Raw genomic sequence first — 23,897 nt, 5'->3', positions numbered from 1 at the left:
AGGTCCACCTAGATTTTTGAGAGTAATCTCCTTTACTTATAGTCAACTGACTGTAGATGTCCACCATAACTACAAAATACCTTCACAGCAACACTCAGATTAGTCTTTGATTAAATAACTGGCTACCAGAGCCTTACCAAGTTGACACATAAAATTGACCATCACATGGACCTTGAGGGAATTATGTTAAGTGAAATAAGCCAGTTAGAGAAGGATAATCTCTGTATGACTCCACTCATATGAGGGATTTAAAAATGTGGACAAAGAGAACAGATTAGTGGCTACCAGGGGAAAGGTGGGGTGGGTGGTGGGCACAAAGGGTGAAGTGGTGCACCTACAACACGAATGACAAACATTAATGTACAACTGAAATCACACAAGATTGTAACCCATCATTAACTCAATAAAAAAAAATTGACCATCACAATTGCCAAGATCCATTAGTTAAGGTTTGCAAAATTGTGATATTTTAATACTACCATTCTTTCATTTATTAGCTGGGATAGTCTATGAAGAGAAACTTCCCTATCTTCATTCATTTAGGTAAATGCTTGATTCTTTCCTTATGTATACTGGGTTTCAAATCTAGTTGATTCTTTAATACCCTCCAAAGATGATCATGAGGTGGGTTTTTTTTTTGTTTTTAGAGTATCATTGTGCATTTATGTATTATACATATTTAATGTATTTCAATTGATTGCAGTTAATATTCTCATTAATGTTTATACTGTCATCTTTGGTTACTTGGAGCCTCTTCAAGTTGGTGACTACCATGATTGTGGTCATCTTTTAAAGATTCCTAGACTTCTGGGATGACAAGATGTTCTAAGCTCATCTTGTGTATTTCCTGCCGCAGACCTGGAATCAACTATTTCTTCAAGGGGTCCTAGTTGTTTCTGGTTTTTGTTTTTAAGTCAGGAATAGGACCACAATCTAGTTATTAGGTTCAGTGGATAGAGCTAGGAAATTTTTTTTTTTAGATAAAAGTCTTATAGTTCTCATTCATATTTAGGACTTTGGGGTTTTTAATTAATCTTATTGATGTGAATTCTGTATCTTTTCCTTTCATACTGAAAATCCTTGTTGCCATCAGCACCAATGTAAATGTTCATTTACTCGGTCATCTTGAACTCTGAAGTGGACACTGTATGTTCAGGGTGGTGGAGCAACAAAGTAGAAGCAGCCTGGGTGCTGATTCCTTGGCACCAGCCCTGGGGTGTGTGTCCAGGCTTTTATTCGAGGGAAAATCTTACTGTTTAACCTACTTATTTTGGGTTTTCTGTCATTTGAAACCAAAATAATACTAGGAGCTACCATGGATTTCCAATTTTTAAAGGATTAGTATATGGTAAATGCACTTGATACTAAAATCTTACTGAACTTAATGTTGTCTTTGATACAGAAGAGTTTTCAGGATCTTTCCCTCAAATATTACTCTGAATATAAGTAGTTATTATTATAATATGGAATTGTGAAGGCTTCAATTTTAGCTATATTATCCTTTTTTGTATATTAGAGATTGGTTTGGAATTTTCATGTCAGCTTGTTTAAGTGGTATTGTTTTCTTTTCATTGTCTCCAACACGTATTTTATGTTGGCTATGTACGATATATTGTTATGTGTTGAATTGTGTCCCGCTCAGATTCGTACGTTGAAGTGCTAACCCCAGCCTTGGAATGTGACCTTCTTTGGGGATAGAATCTTTACAGAGGTCATCAAGTTAGATGAAGTCATTACTGTGGGCCCTAATCTGATATGTCCAGTGTTCTGATAAGTAGGGGAATTTTGGACACAGAAATATGCACAGAGGGAAGACAATGTGAAGATATAGGGAGAAGTCAGTCATCTGCAAGCCAGGGAGAAAGGCCTGGAACAGACCCTTCACTCACAGCCCTGAGAAGGAACCCACCCTGCTGACACCTTGATCGTGAACTGCCAGCCTCCAGACCCGTGAGACAATAAATTTCTGTTGTTCAGCCCGCCCAAGGTGTGGCACTTTGTTATGGTAGCGTTAGCAAACTCATATATAGTTACTGTGTTTTTTGTGCTGTTTCCTTATTCTGTCTGCTGTTGTTTAATAGAAACTTTTTTATCTTTGATTTTCAAAAGCAGATGTTCTTGATTCTCATTCTCCCATCTCCCCCAGGAAAATGCTTAATCCATTGTTTTCCTCTTTTGTGTTTTCAGTCTCTCCCTTTTAATTGTCTTCATCCTCAAAAGACTATTCTCATGCTCAAGAGCCTCTCACGTTTAAATACAGCTCTTTTGACATTACGCTGCTCTCTAAGGAAATTATTCACCACTTCCTTTTTCTTTAAACTTTGGTTTTTATTGGAACCGCTCTCTTGGTTCTTCTATCTCTCACCGTTCCTTTTCAGTCTTCTTTGTGGTCAACCTGTTCTCTGCCTGTTCCTCAAATATTGGTGCCTTTGGGCTTGTTATTCTTCCCGGTTTTTCACTTATGCACCCCACCCACCCTGGACAGCCTTCTCCATGCTCCTGACTGCCAAGTCTTTATCTCTTGGCTAAACCCACGGCCACCTCTGGACATCCCCCCGTGAATGTCACACAGGCACTTTGAACTCATTTTATCCACAGCTGAATTTCTCTCCTCACTCAAACTGGTTCTGCATCCCCTCTTTCTTACACTGCCAATCGCACCAGCCAGCTGCAGTTCCCAGGCCTCTAGGTGCTACCTCATTAACCTCTCCCCAGCTTGTCTCTCATCTGCTTTTGCCTTGGTTTGGGCCCTCGTTACCATTCACTCAAACAACTACAAGAGTTTCCTCAGTGGCCTCCATGTTCCCACCTGTCTTTCAGTATTGCTAAAGTTAAAGCAGTATTTTAAAATCTTACATCTAATCCTTCCACAGCTCCAGTTATTTACAGCTGGGGTGCGTGAGCCTCAATATATGATGCATTGGGAAAGAAAATAGAATTCCTATCACATATATATTTTAAATTTAAGAAATTGCACCTAGCATAACACCTAGTAAGTACTCAATAGATGCATGCTGAATGCATTAGAGCAGGGGCTGGCAAACTTTATAAAATACAGTAAACATTTTAGGCTTTGGGATCCATAGCATCTCTGTTGCAGCTACTTGGCTCTGCTCTCGTAGGCCAAAGGAAGCTGTGGGAAATATGTAAACAAATGGGCATTTGTTTCTGTGTTCCACTGCAAATTTATTCACTAAACAGGTGTCGGGCTGCATGTGACCCGAGGACTGTAGTTTGCTGACCCCTGAATTAGAGTATGGGGGACGGAGAACTGTCTAGTGACAAGGTAGGTTGGGGAGTGTTCCTGGAGGTTCTGTATGCAGAACTAAAGAGTTGCAAAATAGAGTTTTGAGTTTTATCCGGAGACCAATGTCAGAGACAGATATTAAATAATCACATATAAGACATGATTATAAACCATGATAAATGCTATGAAGAAATCACAGGATGCTGTTATCATATAACAGAAAGCCCTGACTCGTTCTTGGGGATTAGGAAAGGATTCCCTGCAGAAATGTCATTTGAGTTGACATCTGAAGGATGAGAGGAGTTAATTAGGCAAAGGATAAAAGAAGGTGTTCCATGTGTCCAAGGACCCTGAGATAGAAAAGAGCTTGCCGTGCCTCCAACTCCCGGCTGAAATTAAGGCTGAGGTGGCCGGCGTGAAGCAACGGGGAGACGAGAGTGAGAGGTGGAGAGGGGGCAGAAACCAAAGCGGTCCGTGTCTTGTTTCCATGTTGAGGATTTGGGTCTTTAACCCAAGAGCAATGGAAAGTACTTGAGGGGTTTGAGCAGCTGAGGGATGTGATGAGATCGGCTTTGTTGAAAGATGACTAGGACTACAGTGTGAAGAATGGATTCATTAGAAGGGGTGAGGTAGATAGCAGGGAGCACTCCGGCAACTTCCCCTGCACTGGGTCAGGGGTGCTGGAGACATTTCCTATGTGAGTATGTTTTGTCGTGTGTGAACATCTTACAATTAGATATTATCAGTATTCACTAGAACCATATATAATATATATGTTCCATAAATTCACCTCTGTAAACTGCCTGAGGTGACGGCTGAGAATGACATCAGATTAAAATGTTACGCGTAAATTTTTTAGCATAGTGGACGGTGTCTAAATTATCACCTAAGTAAGAACATCTGAGGTCCCGGAGTGCATATCTGGGAATCTTTCTTCTCTCCAGGTGACTGGAGATATGAGAAGAGGTAAGAAGCACTAAAAAAAATGTTCAGGGAGCTTTGTTAGGATTTTGAAATTCAAGCTGTAGCCTGGGGACTTTGAGAGGCTATAAGGAGAGTGGTTAAAACCTAATGCTGCAGTCCAGGCAGGAGACAGCGATGGCTTGGACTCGGGCAGAGATGCAGAGAAGTGGACAGATTGAGAGATGCTCAGGCAGTAAGACCAACAGGTCTGGTTGAACGACTAGATTTAGGAGGAAAGAGAGGTAGTCATTGTTGGTCACCAGGTTTCTACCTTGTGCAACTGGAGGATGGCGATATCAGGTACTGTGTTAGGGAATACTGAAGGAGACAGATGGGGAAACATGAGATATGCAGGTAAAGATGTCTACTATTCAGTTAATTGTATATGCCTGTTGCTCAGAAGAGAGGCCTGAAGATACGGCTTAGGATTCTTTGAAGACGGTCATGGAAGAGTTCTTTACTCTAGCCAGCCTTAAATGCTTGCCTCCCTTCACAGAGCAGTCTGTCTGATGCCTCCATGTCATTGCCCAGAAAGCACTCTGCAGAGTGGCCTGAGCCACCCCCCTGACCTGGACATAGCTTAAGACTCATCTCCTTGAAGCCTTTCCTGAGAATTAACCACTCCCTTTGTGCTTCCACAGTGTATGCACCTTTTTACATGAGATTTACCTTCAACTCAACTCCAATAAGTTTCTTTCCTGCTCAAAACCTTCTGATGGATTTTCAGTGCACCTAGCCCCGAATCCAGACTCTTTATCGTGGTTTATAAAGCCATAAAATAGCTGATACCTGCTATCTTTTTTTTCTTTCTGCTTTTTCTCCCCAAATCCTCCCAGTACATAGTTGTATATTTTAGATGTGGGTCCTTCTAGTTGTCGCATGTGGGATACCACCTCAGCATGGCCTGATGAGGGGTGCCACATCCATGCCCAGGATCCGAACCGGTGAAACCCGGGGCCGCCGAAGCGGAAAGTGCGAACTTAACCACTCTGGGGCCGGCCCCTGACACCTGCTATCTTTCTAATCTTATCTTGCACCCCCTCCCTGTTGCAAGCCACATATGTAATTTTAAATTTTCTAGAAGCCACATTAAAAAGGTAAAAATAGACAGGTGAAATTAATTTAAATAATGTTTGTTTAATTCAACATATCTGAAATGTTATCATTTCAACATCAAATCAATATAAAAGTTATTAATGGGACATTTCACAATCTTTTTTACCACACGAAGTCTTTGAAATTGAGTGTGTATTTTGTGCTCAGAGCACATCTCGATTCTGTCTAGCCACCTTTCATGTGCTCAGTGGCCACATGTGGCCAGTGGCTGCTCTGCTGGACAGCACGGGTACTGACACATGCATCTTTTTCTGCCTTAGAACATGCCGACCACTTTCTGGCTTTGGGGCCTTTGTACTCACGATTCCCTTTGCGAAGAAAGCTCTCCCTCCTCACATCGTCCCTACATATCTCTGGCTAATCTGGCCCGTTCAGATCTCAGCTCAAGATCACCTCCTCTGTGAGGCCTTCTTCAGCCACCCAAGCTGAAATCCTTTCTGCCCCTTGGCGTGTTGCCCTGATGAATTACAGTCAGTCCTCATTATTCATAGATTCTATATCTGCTAATTCACCTACTCATTAAGATCTGTTTGTGAGTCTGACAACTAGAAGGACCCACAACTAAAATATACAACTATGTACTGGCGGGGTTTAGGGAGAAAAAGGAAAAATAAAATCTTTAAAAAAAAAAAAGAATTAAAAAGTTATCAAACTTTAAGATATTAAAAAAGAAAAGATTTATTTGTGAGTCTGAAATCAGTACTTGTGGTGCATTCGTGGTCCCTTGCAGACATGTGCAGAGCGGTGAAAAGTTTCAGTCTCCTGACACATAGTTCCCAGCTGAGGGCAAACTAGGTGATATTCTGCATTCTTGTTTTGGCCCTCATACTGTAAGCAAGTGTTCTTTTCCCTGTCTATTTAGTGTCACACTTTCACATGTTTGTGCCTTTTTTTTTTTTTTTTTTGCTGAGGATGATTGGCCCTTAACTAACATATGTTGCCAATCTTCCTCTTTTTGTTTTTCATTTGCTTGAGGAAGATTAGCTCTGAGCTAACATCTGTGCCACTCTCCTCTATTTTCTATGTGGGTTGCCACCACAGCATGGCTAACGAGTGGTGTAGGTCCTCACCCAAGATCCAAACCCACAAACCCAGGTCACTGAAGCAGAGTGTGCTGAACTTAACTGCTACACCACGGGGCTGGCCCCTCTTCTTTGTGCTTTTTGTTGGTGATTTTGCTGTTTAAAATAGCCCACAAGTGTAGGGCTGAAGTACTGTCCTGTTCCTATGTGCAAGAAGACTGTGCTGAGTGTTATGGAGAAAATGTGTGTGTTAGACGAACTTCCTTCAGGCATTAGTTATCCTGCTGCTGGCTGAGCTCAATGCTAGTGAGTCAACTACATAAATAAGGTGTTTTTAAACAGAAACACACCTAAAACAGTTGATGGAAATGTGACTAGAGGCTCGAAGGAATCTAATCTCTTGTTTCCCCTAGAAGCAATAGTTTAACATTTGATAACTCAGTTATTTTAGAACATGACTTTCAGAAGTAATGAGACTTGACTTGACTTTCATTGTCTTTTATCTGAAATAAACCTTCTTCATTTATTTGCTTAGTCAATGACTGACTCCCCCAGCTAAGCTTCAGAACCAGGACCCCATCTGGTTTGGTTCACTGTTCCATCCTCAGTGCCTGACATATGTTTGGCATTCAGTACATTTCTGTTAAATGAATAAATGGATGGATAAATAATTAATAGTGGACAAACATTTGCCAGCGCTGGTGGTCTAGTGGTTAGGATTTGGCGCTCTCACCACTGTGGCCCAAGTTTGTTTCCTGTCAGGGAACCACACCACCGTCTGTCCGTTGTCATACTGTGGGAGCTGTGTATTGCTGTGATGCCAAAAGCTATGCCACCAGTATTTCAAACACCAGCAGGGTCACCCATGGTGGACAGGTTTCAGTGGAGCTTCCAGACTAGACAGACTAGGAAGAAAGACCTGGCCACCCACTTCCAAAAAAATTGGCCATGGAAACCCCGTGCATAGCAGCAGAGCATTGTCTGATACAGCGCCAGCAGGGGAGAGGATGGCGAAAAGACCAGGCAGGTTAGTTCTGCTGTCCACAGGGCGCCAGGAGTTGGAATCCAGTCATCAGCATTGACACAACAATGAACAAACATTTAATTAACATTTCCTTCTAGTTCTACGCTAGGTGATAAAAGATAATCTTAATTTGAAAATATTTGCAATATTTTTAATACCCTGTTTACACTCATATTTGGGGATGCCTTGAAAATATAGTCATTATTTTCAGCCATTAGTTTTAAACACTTAGTTTATCTCAGTCCCGAGTCTCTTTCCCATTAATTTGAGAAAGCCTTTGTTTTGAGTGAGCTCTTTATGACCTGCCCTAGAACCTATGTACTTTGTTCTTTTTATCATCTCTTTCTACATGTGGTTTTTTTTAACAGTCCTTTTTCCAGTCCTATAAAGTATCCTTAATTTTTCTCTTTCCACTAGAATTAGGTAGTGACCGTGTTTTCAGGAAACATCAGATCAAAAACATTTGGTTTTTTATTATTTCAGCACATTCCTTAAGTCGTACATTCTTGCAGCTGTGGGCTTTTTTCCCCCCTCTAAGTTTTTATTATGGAAAATTTCAAACATACACAAAAGTGTAGCAGTAATAGGATAATGAACCCTCCTGTACTCATTGTGTGAACTTTTCCCCCAAAATTCCATTTTAAGGAAGTTTTCCCTTGCCCTGGTTTGATAAAATGCTCCGAGGGGCATTATTGTTAGTCCAGGGTTGCTGCTTCTGTCCTGGAAGACAGGCTTCGAAGGAGGGCAGGGTCTGCCTTGCAGCTGAGAGGAAGGTGTCTGGTCATCTTCACCTTCACAAATAGAAGAGAAATGGAGTCTGGGTTGTGATTCTAAGAGTCTTTGAAGACTTTGGAAATTGCAGTTTAATCCATATTTTAGTTTAGATTTGTTGTCAGTTCATTATTGCTGTTACCCTTCTGGTTGTCTTGTTTTCTCAACTCTTCAGCAATAAACCCTGTGAAATGAAGAGTTCGAAAGCATCACAGCAGGAATGTGCCGCTCTTCTCTCTGTTGCTTGGAAGGAGGGTCAACCCCCAGAGCAGAGAGGGTGGCGGTACCATCAGGAATACTGGGAAGCAGCCGGGCCTCTGAGCCCTCTGCAGGGGAGGAAGGGGGCTCAGGGCCGAGGACTTGCGGGTCCTTCTGGAGACCCCCCGGTGGACGCTGGGCATGGTGCTGAGGTGGCGACTCTGCCCTTGTCTCTGCTGTCCCTGCTCACCTCCGAATGCTCTTCACCTGCACTTCGTTAGCTTCCTCCCAAATGGCTTCCTTGGCTCCCAAGACCAGGTGGGGCCTCCCTCCTGTGGGGCTCCTCACACCTTGTACGCATGGCTTTCCCTTTACAGCGCTTACTGCACTGTCTGATCCGTTTCCTTGTCCGGGTTTCCTTTACTGGACTCTAAGCTCCTCAAGGGCAGGGCCTGTTGGTTTATCATGTTTCCCCAGTGTCTCATGCAGTTCTTGGCGTAGAATCAACCCTCAGTAAATATTAGTTTGTATGAATGAATGAGAACAACTGAATCTGGATACCTCTAATCCTTTTGTTGTGAAGATTGGAGGAAATGAATATAAAACGTCCAGCAAGGAGCATGGACTAATAAGCATTCAATTCATAGTAACTGTAGCGGTGGTCGTCATGCTCCTGAGAGTAGGGGCAGAATCTCGCTCATGGCTGTACTCTCTTCAGAGTTCAGTAATGACGCTTACTACATGTGATTGAATTGAATATAGAGTGAATAAGCCAGATACATGATGAGTTATTCTTCTGTGTCCATGTTTTGAAGAAAACTAATGGCTCTCTTGAGGATGTGTTTATTTTCCATGGGGTATAGAAATTATCTTTTTTCCAGGCACAAATGCATTTCCTAATAGTAATAATTTAAAAATTTTTATTTTATTGTGATAAGAACACTTGACATGAGATTTACCCTCTTAACAGATTTTTTAAGTGCACAATACAGTTATACACTTGTTATCATAGATCCCTCGTTGCCTGTAGGCACAATGTTGTACAGCAGATCTCTAGAGCTTATTCATCTTGCATAGCTGAAACTTTATACCCCTGATAAGCAACTCCCCATTTCCTCCTCCCCACAGCCCCTAGCAACCACCATCCTATGCTTCTATGAGTTTGACTATTTTAGATTCATCATATACGTGGAATCATGCAGTATTTGTCCTTCTGTGACTGGCTTATTTCACTTAGCAGAATGTCCTCAAGATTCATCCATGTTGTTGCATATTTCAGGTTGTCCCTCGTTTTTTATGGCTGAATGATATCTCATTGTATATCTATACCACATTTTCTTTATCCATTCATCTGTTGGTGGACATTTAGGTTGTTTCCACATCTTGGCCATTGTGAATAGTGTTGCAATGAACATAGGAGGGCTAGTAACTCTTCAAGATCCTGACTTCAGTTCTTTTAGATAAATACTCAGAGATGGGATTGCTGGATCATATGGTAGTTCTATTTTTAATTTTTTAAGGAACCTCCTTGTTTTCCATAGTGGCTGCACCATTTTGCATTTCCACAAGTGGTGTACAAAGGTTCCAACTTCTCTATGTCCTAAGCTACACTTGTCTTTTAAAAAAAAATTATGGGGCCGGCTCAGTGGTGTAGTCGTTAAGTTTGTGTGCTCTGCTTCAGCGGCCCGAGGTTCACAGGTTCAGATCCTGGCCATGGACCTACACTCCACTCATCAAGCCATGCTGTGGCGGTGTCCTACATACAAAATAGAGGAAGATGTTAGCTTGGCAACAATCCTCCTCAAGCAAAAAGAGGAAGATTGGTAACAGATGTTAGCTCAGGGCCAATCTTCCTCACACACACACACACACACACACACACACAAAATTTGTAATAGCCATCCTAACAGGTGTGAGGTGATATCTCATTGTGGTTTTGATTTACATTTCCCTGATGGTTAGTGACATTGAGCATCTTTTCATATAACTGTTGGCCATTCGTATGTCTTCTTTGGAGAAATGTCCATTCAAGTCCTTAACCCATTTTTAAATAGGGCTGTTAGTTTGTTGTGTTTTTTTTGGCTACGGAGTTGTAGGAGTTCCTTATATATTTTGGATGTTAACCCCTTATCAGATATATGATTTGTTCTGTCATTTTCTTTTTCACTCTGTTGATTGCTTCCTTTACTGTGCAGAGGCTTTTTGATGTAGTCCCATTTGTCTATTTTTGCTTTTGTTTCCTGTGTTTTTTGTGTCATATCAAAATCGTTGCCAAGACCAATGTCATGAAGCATTTCCTGTATGTTTTCTTCTAGGAGTTGTATAGTTTCAGGTCTCAGGTTTAAGTCTTTAACCCACTTTGAGTTGATTTTTGTGTATGGTGAAAGACAAGCATTCAGTTTCGTTCTTTTGCTTGTGGATATCCAGTTTTCCCAGCACCATTTGTTGAAGAGACTGTCCTTTCCCTATTATGTGTTTTTGACACCCTTGTCAAAGATCAGTTGACCGTATATGTGTGGATTTATTTCTGGCCTGATGAGCAGTGCCTTGTCCACGCCCAGGATCCAAAATGGCAAAACCCTGGGCCGCCGAAGCAGAGCATGCGAACTTAACCACTCGGCCATGGGGCCAGCCCCATGTTTGCTGATTTTTGTATCTTGTTCTTAGATTTTGTTCCCGATCTTAAAGGAAAAGATTTCAGTTTTGCACCATTGAATATGATGTTAGCTGTGGGCTTTTCATAAGTAGCCTTTATTATGTTGAGCTAATTTCTCTCTATTCCTAGTTTGTTGAAAGTTTTTATCATGAAAGGGTGTTGAATTTTATCAAATGCTTTTTTCTGCATCTATTGAGATGATCATGTGATTTTTTAATCCTTCATTCTGTTAATGTGGAATATCACATTAATTACAGTAGTCCCCCTATCCAAAGGGGATATATGTTCCAAGGCCCCCAGCAGATGCCTGAAACCATGGATGGTACCAAACTCTAGATATATTATATTTTTTCCAATACCTACATATCTATGATAAAGTTTAATTTATAAATTAGGCACAGTAAGAGATTAACAACAATGACTAATAATAAAATAGAACAATTATAGCAATATACTGTAATAAAAGTTACTGTGGATCTCAGCAACTTCAGCATACGATTTTTTCTTTGCTTATTAAGTTGAGAACTTTCAGCTTTTCACTTAGAGGAAGCACTTTATGGGGCTTCTCTTTGGCGTATCCAAATTGCCAGCATCACTCTTGTGCTACGGGCCATTATTACGTATAATAAGGGTTACTTGAACACAAGCACTGCGATCCCATGACAGTTGATCTGATAACCTAGAGGGCTACTAAGTGACCAACGGTAGGGTAGCATATGCAGTGTGGGTGCACTGGACAAAGAGGTGATTCACGCCCTGGGTGGGATGGAGCAGGACGGTGTGAGATATCATCACGCTACTCAGAACTGCGTTCAATTTAAAACTTAGGAATTGTTTAGTTCTGGGATTTTCCACTTAAACGATGTTGGACCACAGTTGACTGAAACCGCAGATAAGGAAGGACTACCGTAATTTTTGTGTGTTTCACCATCCTTGCATCCCAGAGATAAATCCCACTTGGCCATGGTGTAATATATTTGAGAGAATCCTAAGCATCCTGTTGTCTTGTACATAATAACTTGCTCTTGGACTTTAAATTTTTTTATATTGCCAAATATCTGTAACCTAGAATTTGAAAGAATTCATTAAAATATTAAAATATTCAAAAGAAAAAATTCTTCCTGTATTTTAAGCTATATTTTTAAAGGCTTCTTGCTTTAAAATCCCAACAATATGTATTTACATGTTACAGGTAAACTTTTCATTTAAGTCATTTAATCTGTATGATGGAGAACAAATTAGAAAAAATATTTATCTCTGAAATTCCTTTTTTGCGTGTGTGTATTTTGTGTCCTGAATCTGCAGCAGCATCTCACTTGCGTCAACATTGTTGAAAGAAGAAGAAAAAATGCCAGTGCTATCTCCTGAAATCAAATTTGAGACTTCTAACGTCACCAGAAATTCTCTTGACGGTTGTTTTCTTTTTGAGAGTAGTTGGAGGAAAGCAGTTTTAGAAACACAAAAGATGAGGAAAGGTAACTTCATTTTTACTCTTATTTTACTTAAGAAAATATAGCTATAGTGCCTTGAGTGTACATGTATTTTATTAAGCAATCAAGAGACATTTTATAATTTCTGTAACATTTATGTCAAAATAATGTCTTAAGCTTGTGGAAAAGAAAAATAGAAGCAAATTAAAATTAATTTACTTAATGTAATTCTGTAAGTCATGACAGAAACAAATTTTAAAGAACTATTTCTCTTGATATCAGTTGAGTGCTATCGCTGTTGGATCCTACTGCTTTTCATAAGTTGTGTCTGTTTTTAAATACCTGAAGTTGGTTTTTATGTATTAAGAAACCCAAATCTTTAACAGCACCTTTATTGTATTAATAATTCTAATCAAAACTTTATTTTTTGAGTGAGTTATGTGGAAAGTATCTTCTATCCTATAGTTGGTCAACAGAGACTAATTTGAGAACTTTTGACGTGTATGGGAATGCATTAATAGCTTTTTCCCCCTAAGTTCAAATTAGAATTTATTTCTTGTTGATCCTGAATTCTGCCTTCAGCTTTATTAATGGAGATATAATTCTTGAAAATAGCAAAATTCAAACTCCCCAACCATATTGTTACTCCCGGTTTTGAATGTGCTGCTATGTTTTCTTCAACTTTTTCACTAGATTCCCCATAAAGGTACTCAGAGGACACCAGTTTATCTGCCCTCCCACCCCCAAATCTAATTGTTGAAAAGAGAATCTATATGTTTTTTTGATCAAGAGAAACTATTTTTTTCCAAAAGAGGAGAAATTGAAGGTTACAAAATAGAATTTTGAACATTTAATATAACTCCAGTCCCATTAAATACTATTTTTATTGCTGTGCTAGACTTGCTTAGTAGAGAAAGCTTAAAAAACAATTCTCTACGTTTAGTTTAAAGATTACCCAACTCTTTAATCTCTTAATTTGCTTTTTCCATTTGCTGTCTTCGTTTTGAAGTTTTTAAAATAATTTGAGAATCTCTTTGTCCAATGATGTGTGAGGTCAATAGAAGAAGCAATCTTGATGCTTCAGTATTGCTGTTTATAGATTTGGTGTGGAATTTTGCAAAGAGAAAATGAAAATCAATGCCTGAAATAGAATTCTTTTATCTCTCATTGCCAGCTCAGATGATCATGTATTTATACCTCTTGATTATTTACATAAAACAGGAAGGTAGAAAGATTTAAAGTAGCAGATAATGCAGAGCTCTTGAAAGTGCTTTTAAATTCTATGTCAGTGTGAATGTATTTAATATTCTGAAAATTCTAATTATATAAAATAATAAAGGCAGAGGACAATGACAACTGTGGGAGATCTGTGGCACTGTCCTTTTTCCTTATTCTAATTCCCTTTTTTTTTGGTGAGGAAGATTTGCCCTGAGCTAACATCAGTTGCCAATCTTCCTCTTTTTTTGCTTGCGGAAGATTAGCCCTGAGCTAACATCTGTGCCAGTCTTTCTCTATTTTATGTGGGATGCCTGCACACCATGGCTGATAAGTGGAATATGTCTGCACCCAGGATCTGGACCATAAACCCAGGGCTGCTGAAATGGAGCGCATGGAACTTTAACCACTCACCCATAGGGCTGGCCCCACTTTATTCTAATTCTTTTTTTAAAAAATTATTTTTTAAAGTAATTTTATTGAGACCATAATGGTTTATAATATTGTTTAATTTTGGGTGTACATTATTATTTATCAATTTCTGAATACACTTCGTCATGCTTATCTCCAGTAATCTAATTTTTATCCATCACCATACATATGTACCCCTTTACTCCTTCCACCCACTTCCCAACCCCCTTCCCCTCTGGTAACCACTAATCTGTTCTCTTTATCCATGTATTTGTTATCTTCCACATATGAGTGAAATCATGCAGTATTTATCTTTCTCTGTCTAACTTATTTTGCTTAACATCATACCCTTGAGGTCTATCCATATTGTTGCAAATGGGACGATTTTGTTGTTTTTTATGGCCGAGTAGTATCCATTGTATATTTATACCACATATTCTTTATCCATTCATCTGTAGAAGGGTATTTGGGTTGCTTCCACATCTTGGCTATTGTGAATAATGCTGCAGTGAATATAGGAGTGGATAAATCTCTTTGGATCATTGATTTCAAGTTCTTTGGATAAACACCCAGTAGTGGGATAGCTGGGGTGTATGGTATTTCTATTTTTAATTTTTTGAGAAATCTCCATACTGTTTTCCATAGTGGCTGCACCTGTTTGCATTCCCACCAGCAGTGGATGAGGCTTCCCTTTTCTCCACGTCCTCTCCAACACTTGTTGTTTTTTGCCTTGATAATTATAGCCTTCTGACTGATGTAAGGTGATATCTCATTGTAGTTGTGATTTGCATTTCCCTAATGATTACTGATGTTGAACATCGTTTCCTATGCCTGTTGGCCGTCTGTATATCTTCTTTGGAAAAATGTCTGCTCATATCCTCTGCCCATTTTTTGATTGGGTTGTTTGTTTTTAATCGGCCCTTTAATCAACTCTCCCCTACAGTCTCTGCACTAGGAATTGAAAGGTATTCTCTTGGGAAAGATGCTAGACAAATTACAGTAGCCTAATTTTCTTTACTTAATGACAGATTTAGTATATTTTATTATGCATTTTAGTACATAGTAAAAGAAGTTATATATATGTAATCAAGAAATAATGCAGATGATTATGATATTATTTTTAATTAGAATACACCACAGCATTTGGTCTAGAAGAGTCCAAAGATTGTGTCAAAATGCCATATTTACCAGGATTGCAAAGTTGCCAAAAAAGTGTAAGTTCAACTCCACTAGAGGTTCATAAAAGACTGCTGTGTGCCGATCCTGAGATGCCCCCAGTCAGGTAGATCGTTTCTGTCCAATTCTCTTCCATTGAATATTTATTTGTAGTAATATTGCCGAATGTAGAGTTTTTCTCACTAGTGAATCTAATTCTGTATTGCCTATGGATTTTTTTCCATAAAGCATTTAACTTTTTTAATCTAAGTTAGTGTTATATTCAGTTTCACAAGTAGGTACTTTTCTCAGTTTTCAAGTGACATTGCCAGAAAAGGATTTAAGGACTTCCTTTTAAAAATCTTTCTTACCCTAGTGTAGATGACCCATGAGAATGTTGGAATTTTTAGAAATAAAAGTAAATGAACTCTCTGCTATATTAATGGGTTTTGTTACTCTGAGTATAGAACCCGTGTTTCATTTCTAGCTCGATGGAAGTAGTGTGAGAGGAGATTCTGAATGAAATGTCAGCCTAATGAAGACCCCGCACCGTCTATAAGGAATGAGTTTGTCAGCCAGACAAGCCCACTGACTTTGAACACTAGCATTTAAGATTATTATAAATACCTTTGCTGCTATAAATCAGACTGATTGATATACCACTAAAAGAAAACCCCTTTTTCTAAAGAGATCTACAAATCAGTTAGTAAGACAGTCTCTGATTCTATTGAGTTTCTGCTTTGGTTTATTTATTTATTCTTCAGGTATTTGTTGACTGTCTAGTACTTGTTCTCTTTCCCAGCCTAAAAAAAAAAAAGGAAGCATTTATAGCAGTCTGAGTTACAACTCTCTTTAGGAGAGAATTTATGTTTTTATATTATCTCCTGCCATAAAGAGCTTTAGTCATCCAATTATACATAGCACACAAATTTCAGAATGTCTTTCTCGAGTTTTCCACTAGTATTATTGTTCTTGTTAATTACTCTTGAAATAAATGCTGGTAATAGAAGTAGAGAACTCAAACATACTAAAAATGCAAAGTTGTGGATAGTTGATATCAAATTATGAAAATAAATAAGAACTTTGCAGAAAATTTGGGGGAAAAAAGAAAAACAATTCTTTGATAATTACCCATCCTAACATATCCATTTTCACTGTTGGGTGTTCTCTTCTATTCTTCTTCGTTTTCATGGACTTTTATTTTAGCTGTGATTTTAGTGTACTTACAATTTTTTATTCTGCCGTTTTTACTTAAAATTACATATGTACATTTTTTCATATCATTACATAATCTTTACACAGTCTTTACTGTCCACTTAATATTTCAATGATGGATCCATAGTTTATTTAACTATGTTTAATAACACAGTTTATTTAAAAGTCGCTATTACTAGACTTTTAAGTTGCTTTGACTTTTTCAGTTTTGTAACTAACAGCACAATGGACAATAGCCACATAGAGCCTTTCCTGTTATTTTCAGTATTAGCTGAGGACAGATTGCCAAGCTATAAAAATATAGAAAGCAAAATTACTCTTTCTGAAGTGAGATGACAGTGAAATAAGGCAGAATCAGAGATGGTGGAAGAGAGAGAGTGAGCTGCTGGTAGAGGAGATGGTAACAGTTAAAGAGGAGGGATGGTAAGGATATAGAAGGAAGAGGGACCATTGGAAACAGGGTCATAAAACCTACCTAAGAACAGTGAGCTTCCATCATTACCAAGACACCTGTATCCCTCACACTCAGCTCGCTTGTGCCATTGTCATCCGCAGTCACAGAGCCCTTTGAGGAGGGTGGCCATAAGAGCATGTAGGGCTGTCTCTGGCAATGGACTTGTGTCAACACAGACCAGTCTTACCTTTCTTTCAATTCATGTGATCATATTAAAGATGGTGGAAGCCCTGAAAGCACCCCCGAAATTAGCTCATTCAGCTCCTAAATTTTAAGTCTTCATTTTGCTTCCTACCGTTTTCACCCTATTTCAATTTATTTTTTATTTCTTTCATTTGCCACTTGGCTGTTTGTGAAATGATTCTTCAACATTTTACATTGACTTGAATCAGTGAAGGCTAATTTGAATATATTATATACGTGTTATGACAAGTGTTCTTCATATATAAAGTGGAAGAGTGGTGGCTAAGTGCCAAAATGTTTACGAAATGCTCGGCAAACGTAAATGTTAGTTCCATTCCCTGTCTTTGAAACAAGTGTCTTTGTTTTAGCCGTTCCGGTGAGAACGCGTCGAGTTGCCTGCAAGTGTTTTATTCTCCTCTGCCTATTGCACAGCGCCCTGTGAAAGGACAGCCTTGGCAAAGCAGGGAAGTACTCACTTCTGTTTGTCTGTGTACTATCCTTTACCCCTTTTTTTTCCGTATGTGAGTATTTGATTTTAAGACTCTGATAAAAGTCTAATTTTTTTCATATTCCTTTAGTGATAATCAAAATTTTTCTATGAATCTCAAGGCCTACTTTGGTAATATAACTGAAAATAGGAATCCAGAGGTGGAGAGCACTTAAGAGTTCCACTGACTTCTAAAGTTGAATACAGTTACAAGAAATTTGGAATTCTGGTGGATTATCTCACCCTCAGCAGATTCAATCATGACATATTTCCTCTAATAACCTATTTATTATCTAGGTCTATTCCAGCAGGAACAAAAGTTAATTATGACAAAATTCAGATTGTGGTGATTCATTGGTAAGAAGTACAGAAATAAGTTGATAGTTGGTGTCTGGTATATCCAGATACCTTGTTAAACTAATCTTGATTCCCTTCGTCTTAGCATTCCCTGAGTCATGATTAGTGAGACTAAGATAAAGATAAGTGCATATAAAGATGGGAAAAGTTAGTCATAACACTCATCCATTCATAAAATTTATTTGCAAAAACCGAGGTATTGAGTTGGTTCATATCTGTTTCTGATTGGATTAGTTATGACGGGAGGAGTTTTCTTTCTTGAATGTTTGTTTAATTTCCAAGTGATGTCCTTCAACAAATGAGTTTCACTGAAAGCATGCTTCTTGTCTCTTAATTGTGTTTTGAAAAATTAGTTTCCCAGGATTTATATGAAAGTGATTTTATGATAATCTATAATTTCAGGATAAAGAAGACGAAGGAAGCATGCACTGTGGTGCCACTTCAGGAGAAATCAAAAGGTAAGCTGGCTCATCTTTTTCTCCCACCACATGTCTTGTTAGCATGTTGAGTACTTATCTTTTTTTTTTAGCTTCCTTTCTTTCCGTGGATTTAATGGTCTTTGTTTTGTTAATGCGTCATTTTAAGCTTTGTTTATTTTATAAACATGGTGGATGTTGTGTTCAGTGTATATGTACTTTTATTATCTCAGGACCCTGTGATAGGCTCTCATCCCATGTGGGTCATCACAGTCACCTGCAAACTGGTCTTGCTTTGAGTTTCTAACCATTGAAATCCTTCAGCACTATAACGAAAGCCTAAAACCTTGGCCTCTACTCACATCACTCCTCATTACCCACAGACTAAAGTGTGAACTCCTTAGCTTGGCATTGAACCCTTTACCATCTTCCCTGAACTTTACTTTCTATCCTTCTTTTCTAATTAATTTTTTCATGAATCCTGTGTACCTATAACATCCAACTATGGAAACTTATCGATATGCCAACAGTTTGGGTTCCAGAACTACTCTTAAGTTGATTTATTCCTAAGTCCTTGGTGATTAGGAGGGTTTATAGCACCAAGGTGCCTTTCTACCTATTTGGAGTATGAGTTTATCCTTCAAAACTTTAAAATCAGGCATTCTCATCTCCACATTTCTGAGGTTTGATCAGAATTTTGCTTTTCAAAAATAGACACTGAAAAATCTGTTGAGCCAGGTAATTACACTTTTAATGATGTCTGCCAGATTATGGAGAATTTCCTAGCAGCCCTAGCATCTACATTTACTGCCTCATCCTTTACTTTCATATGTTATAGATTCATGGGGACATTATACCAAGGGAACCATATATGGCACATGACATAATGCTTACATCTAGCATTATGTTTAAGTTCTCCAATAAATTCTTAGCCATTTCCTGAAGTAATTTTATCCAAAGTTAATGGTAAAGATTCTTGAGCCATACAGTCACAAAGTTTCCATTTTGTCATTATATTTTCTTGTTTTTGTTGATTATTATATAAACCAGGTTTTCTCAACAGTGACAATACTAACATTTTGGGCCAGATAATTCTTTGTTGTGGGGGTGTGTCCTGTGCATTGTAGGATGTTTGGCAGTATCCATGACCTTTACTCACTAGATATCACCAGCACCCCCTAAGCTGTGGTGATCACCAATGTCTCCAGACACTGCCAGATGTCCTTAGGTTAACAAAATCACCCCTAGCAGAGAACCTTCGATTTAAGCATAACATCTTTAACATCATATGTTGTTGCCTACTTGTCCTTCAGACTATCAAATGTTTCATCCTTTCCCTATGTGCAACAATTATTTCCTTCCCATTTAACATTTTTTAAACCTTACTTATTTTTCATTTTTATCATAATCGTAGTCGTCTTCTAGTGCTTTCATCCCTTCTATGGTTTTGCACTTATGGAATAATGGAGTTAATAGCTCACCTCCAAACAAAAACTAAAATTACTAAGTAAGACCTTTATTGACACTTTTGGTAGCTATCAGAACTGATTGTTAGCCACTTGGCAGGTTCAGTCTATGGAAGTTCATAATGGTAAATTTTCATGAACTTCTCCTTGGACATTTCCTTTCTCTAAATTTCCATATACTATAAACAACTTCTGTAATCAACAGGTAACATAAAATAAAAATATAAGTGTTAATTAGAACAAAAGACATTTGTTTTGCATCTCGGCCCAAATGAACGTTTGCCTGCCTGTTTTCCAATAGGTCAACTTTATGGTTCTTTCAGGCCAGTCCTATGTCTTATTCACTTTTGCATCCCTATAGTGCCTACCCCAGTTTCTGCAACATATTGAGTCTTCAGTAAATACTTGGTGATTTTCTCTCAAAGTCACACAAAAAGGCAGTTCATCCATTCACTCACCAAATATGAATTGAGTGTCTGCTCTGTGCCAGGCATTTCTAGGTGCTTGGGTGTAGGGTCCACCCCTCAACAAAACAAAGATCCCTGCTCTTGTGGAGTTTACATTCTAGTGAGAGAATACAGCCAACAACCGTTAAACATAATAAATAAGCCCATTGCGTAGTGTATTAGAAGGTGAAAGTGCAGTAGAAATAACAACAAAATAGAACAAGGTAAGGTAGATCAGGAGATCCAGGGAGAGGATGATTTACAGTCTTAAATAGGATGGTCAGAATAGGTTTAATTGAGAAGGTAGTGTTTGAGCAAAGACTTGAAAAAGGTGAGGAAGATAAACTCGGGGAAAAAAGTTATTCTCTTTGGGTCAGCAAAGGTCCCAAGGCAGGATGGTACCTGACCTCTTGGAAGAACACCAGAGTCGAGTGTGGCTAATCTCAGAGTGTGGAAGATGAGGTAAGAGAGGTAATGGAGTGTCTGACCATGTAAGGCCCTGGAAGTCACTTTGTATTTAACTCTGATTGAAATAAGAAGCCACTGAATGACTTTAATAAGAGAATGATTTTAATGTGATCTGATTAATGTTCTTAAAGAATCACCATGGGAAGTTTCGTCTATTTAACAGTTAGACCTTTAAAAAAAACGCCTCAGAGAACTTCCACCTCTGGCTATGATGGAGTAGCTTATATCACACAAACTTTACCACCAAGAATTAGTATAAGATCTAATTATAAAAGGTATAATAAAAATATATTTTATAAAATATAAAATATTAAAAGTTATATATTTGTTATTAATATAAAAATGATAAAAATATTTAAAAACAACTGTTTTAAGGTGTCAAGAGCAGCCATTTCTGACAGGACTAGACAGGCTGAGATACTGGAGGAGTAACTGCAGAGAAGGGAGCCCAAAACGCTGTGAGCAATTTCCTCAACAGGTGTTTGCCTTTTCCTAAGTAGCACGTATGCTGGGTAATGTTTCAGGACTTCAGGCAGAAAACAGCTTCTTGAAGGCTAAAGAAGTGAGCAGAGATTTCAGTATCTTAGCATTTGCTGGGGAGACACAGGTGGGAGTTTAAGACCTACCAACAGGAAGAGACCTTGATAAACACCCCAGGCTTTCAGCTGAAATTTCTGAAGGGCTACACACTTATAAATTATAAATAAAGGCATACCAAGAATACACTGGCTTTACAAAAGCCTAAAGCCCAGTCTTGCCTGCTAGAAGAAAATTAAATTCTCTCTGGAGAACTAGAAGGTAAACCAGAGCCTTATAGGTTTATAGAAAATAGAGAACAGCAGCAGACTTACAAATGATCCAAATATTGGAACTATTTGACAGGGACTTTAAAAGCTATGTTTAATATATTTAAGATAATAGAGAAAAAGATGAAAAATTACATCAAAGAATTAGAATCTATAAAAAAGAAATAGAAATTCTTGAGTTGGAAAATACAATAGTTGATTAGACTTAATAGCTGCTAGGACAGGCAACAAAAGCAAAAGCAAACAAGTAGGACTATATCAAACTAAAAAGCTTTTGCACAGCAAAGGAAACCGTCAACAAAATGAGGAAGGCAACCTACTGAATGGGAGAAAATATTTGCAAACCCTATATCTTATGAGGGGTTAGTACCCAAAATATGTAAGGAACTCCTACAACTCAACAGCAAAAAACCAAATAACCCAATTTAAAAATGGGCAAAGGACCTGAATAGACTTTTTCCAAAGAAGACATACAAATGGCCAGCAGGTATGTGAAAAGATGCTCAGTATCCCTAGTCATCAGGGAAATACAAATCAAAACCACAATGAGATATCACCTCATACTTGGTCAAATGGCTATTATCAAAAAGAAAAGAGATAATTGTTGGTGAGGGTGTAAACAAAAGGGAAGCTTTATTGGTGGGAATGTAAGTTATACAGCCATTATGGAAAACAGTATGGAGGTTCCTCAAAAAATTCATAATAGGACTACCATACTATCCAGCAATCCTAGTATTCGATACATATCCAGAGGAAATTAAATCAGTATCTTGAAGAGATATCTGCTCTCCCATGTTCATTGCAGCCTTATTCCCAATAGCCAAGATATGGAAACAACCTAAGTGTCCAATGATGGATAAATGAATAAAGAAGATGTGGTTTATATATACAATGGAATATTATTTAGCCATTAAAAAAGAAGGAAGTCTTGCCATTTGTGACAACATGGATGAACACAGGGCATTATGCTAAGTGAAATAAGCCAGATGAAGAAAGACAAATACTGCATGGTATCAATTATTTATGGAAAGCATGCTATTAAAAAAAAAGCAAAAAAAAGATCAAACACAGAAATAGAGTAGAATGGTGGTTACCAAGGATTAGGGGTTGTAGCTGATGGGAAGATGTTGGTGAAAGTGTACAAAATACCAGTTATAAGATGAATAAGTTCCGGGGATCTAATGTGTAGCATGATGACTATAGTTAATAATACTGTATTGTATTTTGTGAAATTTGCTAAGAGAGTCGATTTTAAGTGTTCTCACTGACCTCACCCCACCAAAAAAAGGTAACAGTGTGAGGTGATGGAGGTGTTAATTAACTTAATTGTGGTAATAATTTCACAGTGTACACATATACCAAGTCCTCATTTATATACCTTAAATATTTACAATTTCTGTTTGTCAAATATACCTCAATAAAGTTGGAAGAAAAATGAACAGATGATAGGATTAGTAAAATGGAAGATAAAAAATTAGAAAATACCCAATTAAGGTGAAGAGAGAAAAAAGATAGATAATACAGAACAGAGTGTGCAAGACATTATTCGACAAGGGAAAACTGCTTTACACATGCATAATTCTAATCCCAGAATAAGAGGAAAGAGGAGTGGGACAGAAATAGTGCTCACATACTGCCTGAGAATGTCCTAAACTGAGCTACAGATACAAGAAGTTCTGTGAGCCCTCAGCAGCATGGAGACCACAATAAAACCACAGCTAGACACATTATAATGAAAAGACTAAATATCAAGAAAAAGGATATGTTACCTTCAAGGGAGCATTGGTAAGATGTACAACTGACTTTTCAGTAGACAATGGCAGCAAGAAGGCAGTGGCATGGCATTTTCAAGTGCTGAAAGATAATCACTACCAAACTTAAATTCTATACCCAGTGGAAATATCCTTAAAAGTGAAATAAAGACATTTTAATTCAAATTGAATTGAGAGAATTCATTGTCAGCAGAGCTGCACTAAAAAAATAGTAAGGAAGTAATGATACAAGTTGGAAGCACAGCTCGGGAAGGAATGAGAAGCAGTAGCAGTAGTAGTGTCTTATGAAACTTAAAATATATGTAGAAATAACATACTTGACGATAACAGCACAGAGGTGGGCTGGGGCATACATAGAGTTACAATGTTGAAGGATCCTTGAGTCATCTGAAAAACGGTAAAATAACTAAAGTAGCTTGTAATATATCAAAGAGACGTGATAATCTGTATGATGACCACTAAAAGAATAATAAAAGAATACAAGTAACAAGCTAATAGAAGGATAATAGAATAATTTTTAGAAACTTGATTATTTCAAAAGAAGGCAAAAAAAGAGTAAAAAAGGAACATAAAACAGAAAACAACTAGCAGAACTGAAGATTTAAAATTAAACATAATA

The 23,897-nt window shown here is 38.1% G+C and overlaps 1 protein-coding gene across 2 annotated transcripts in view; it reads left to right on the top strand.

The window, feature by feature from the left end:
• Window positions 1-23,897, top strand: part of C16H8orf89 (chromosome 16 C8orf89 homolog) — a 45,923-nt gene that overhangs the window by 9,804 nt on the left and 12,222 nt on the right. For both annotated transcript variants that reach the window (XM_046641570.1, XM_046641569.1), the window contains exons 2-5: window positions 12,303-12,472; window positions 15,182-15,335; window positions 17,429-17,524; window positions 18,307-18,362. In XM_046641570.1, coding sequence (XP_046497526.1) covers window positions 12,346-12,472; window positions 15,182-15,335; window positions 17,429-17,524; window positions 18,307-18,362 — 433 coding nt within the window. In that variant the 5' untranslated portion in view covers window positions 12,303-12,345. The remainder of the gene's footprint in view (window positions 1-12,302; window positions 12,473-15,181; window positions 15,336-17,428; window positions 17,525-18,306; window positions 18,363-23,897) is intronic.

This window comes from Equus quagga, chromosome 16 (genome assembly GCF_021613505.1).
Source record: "Equus quagga isolate Etosha38 chromosome 16, UCLA_HA_Equagga_1.0, whole genome shotgun sequence".
NCBI lineage: Eukaryota > Metazoa > Chordata > Mammalia > Perissodactyla > Equidae > Equus > Equus quagga.
Note: the sequence above shows the minus strand (reverse complement) of the source record. Positions and strands in the feature narration are given on the sequence as shown.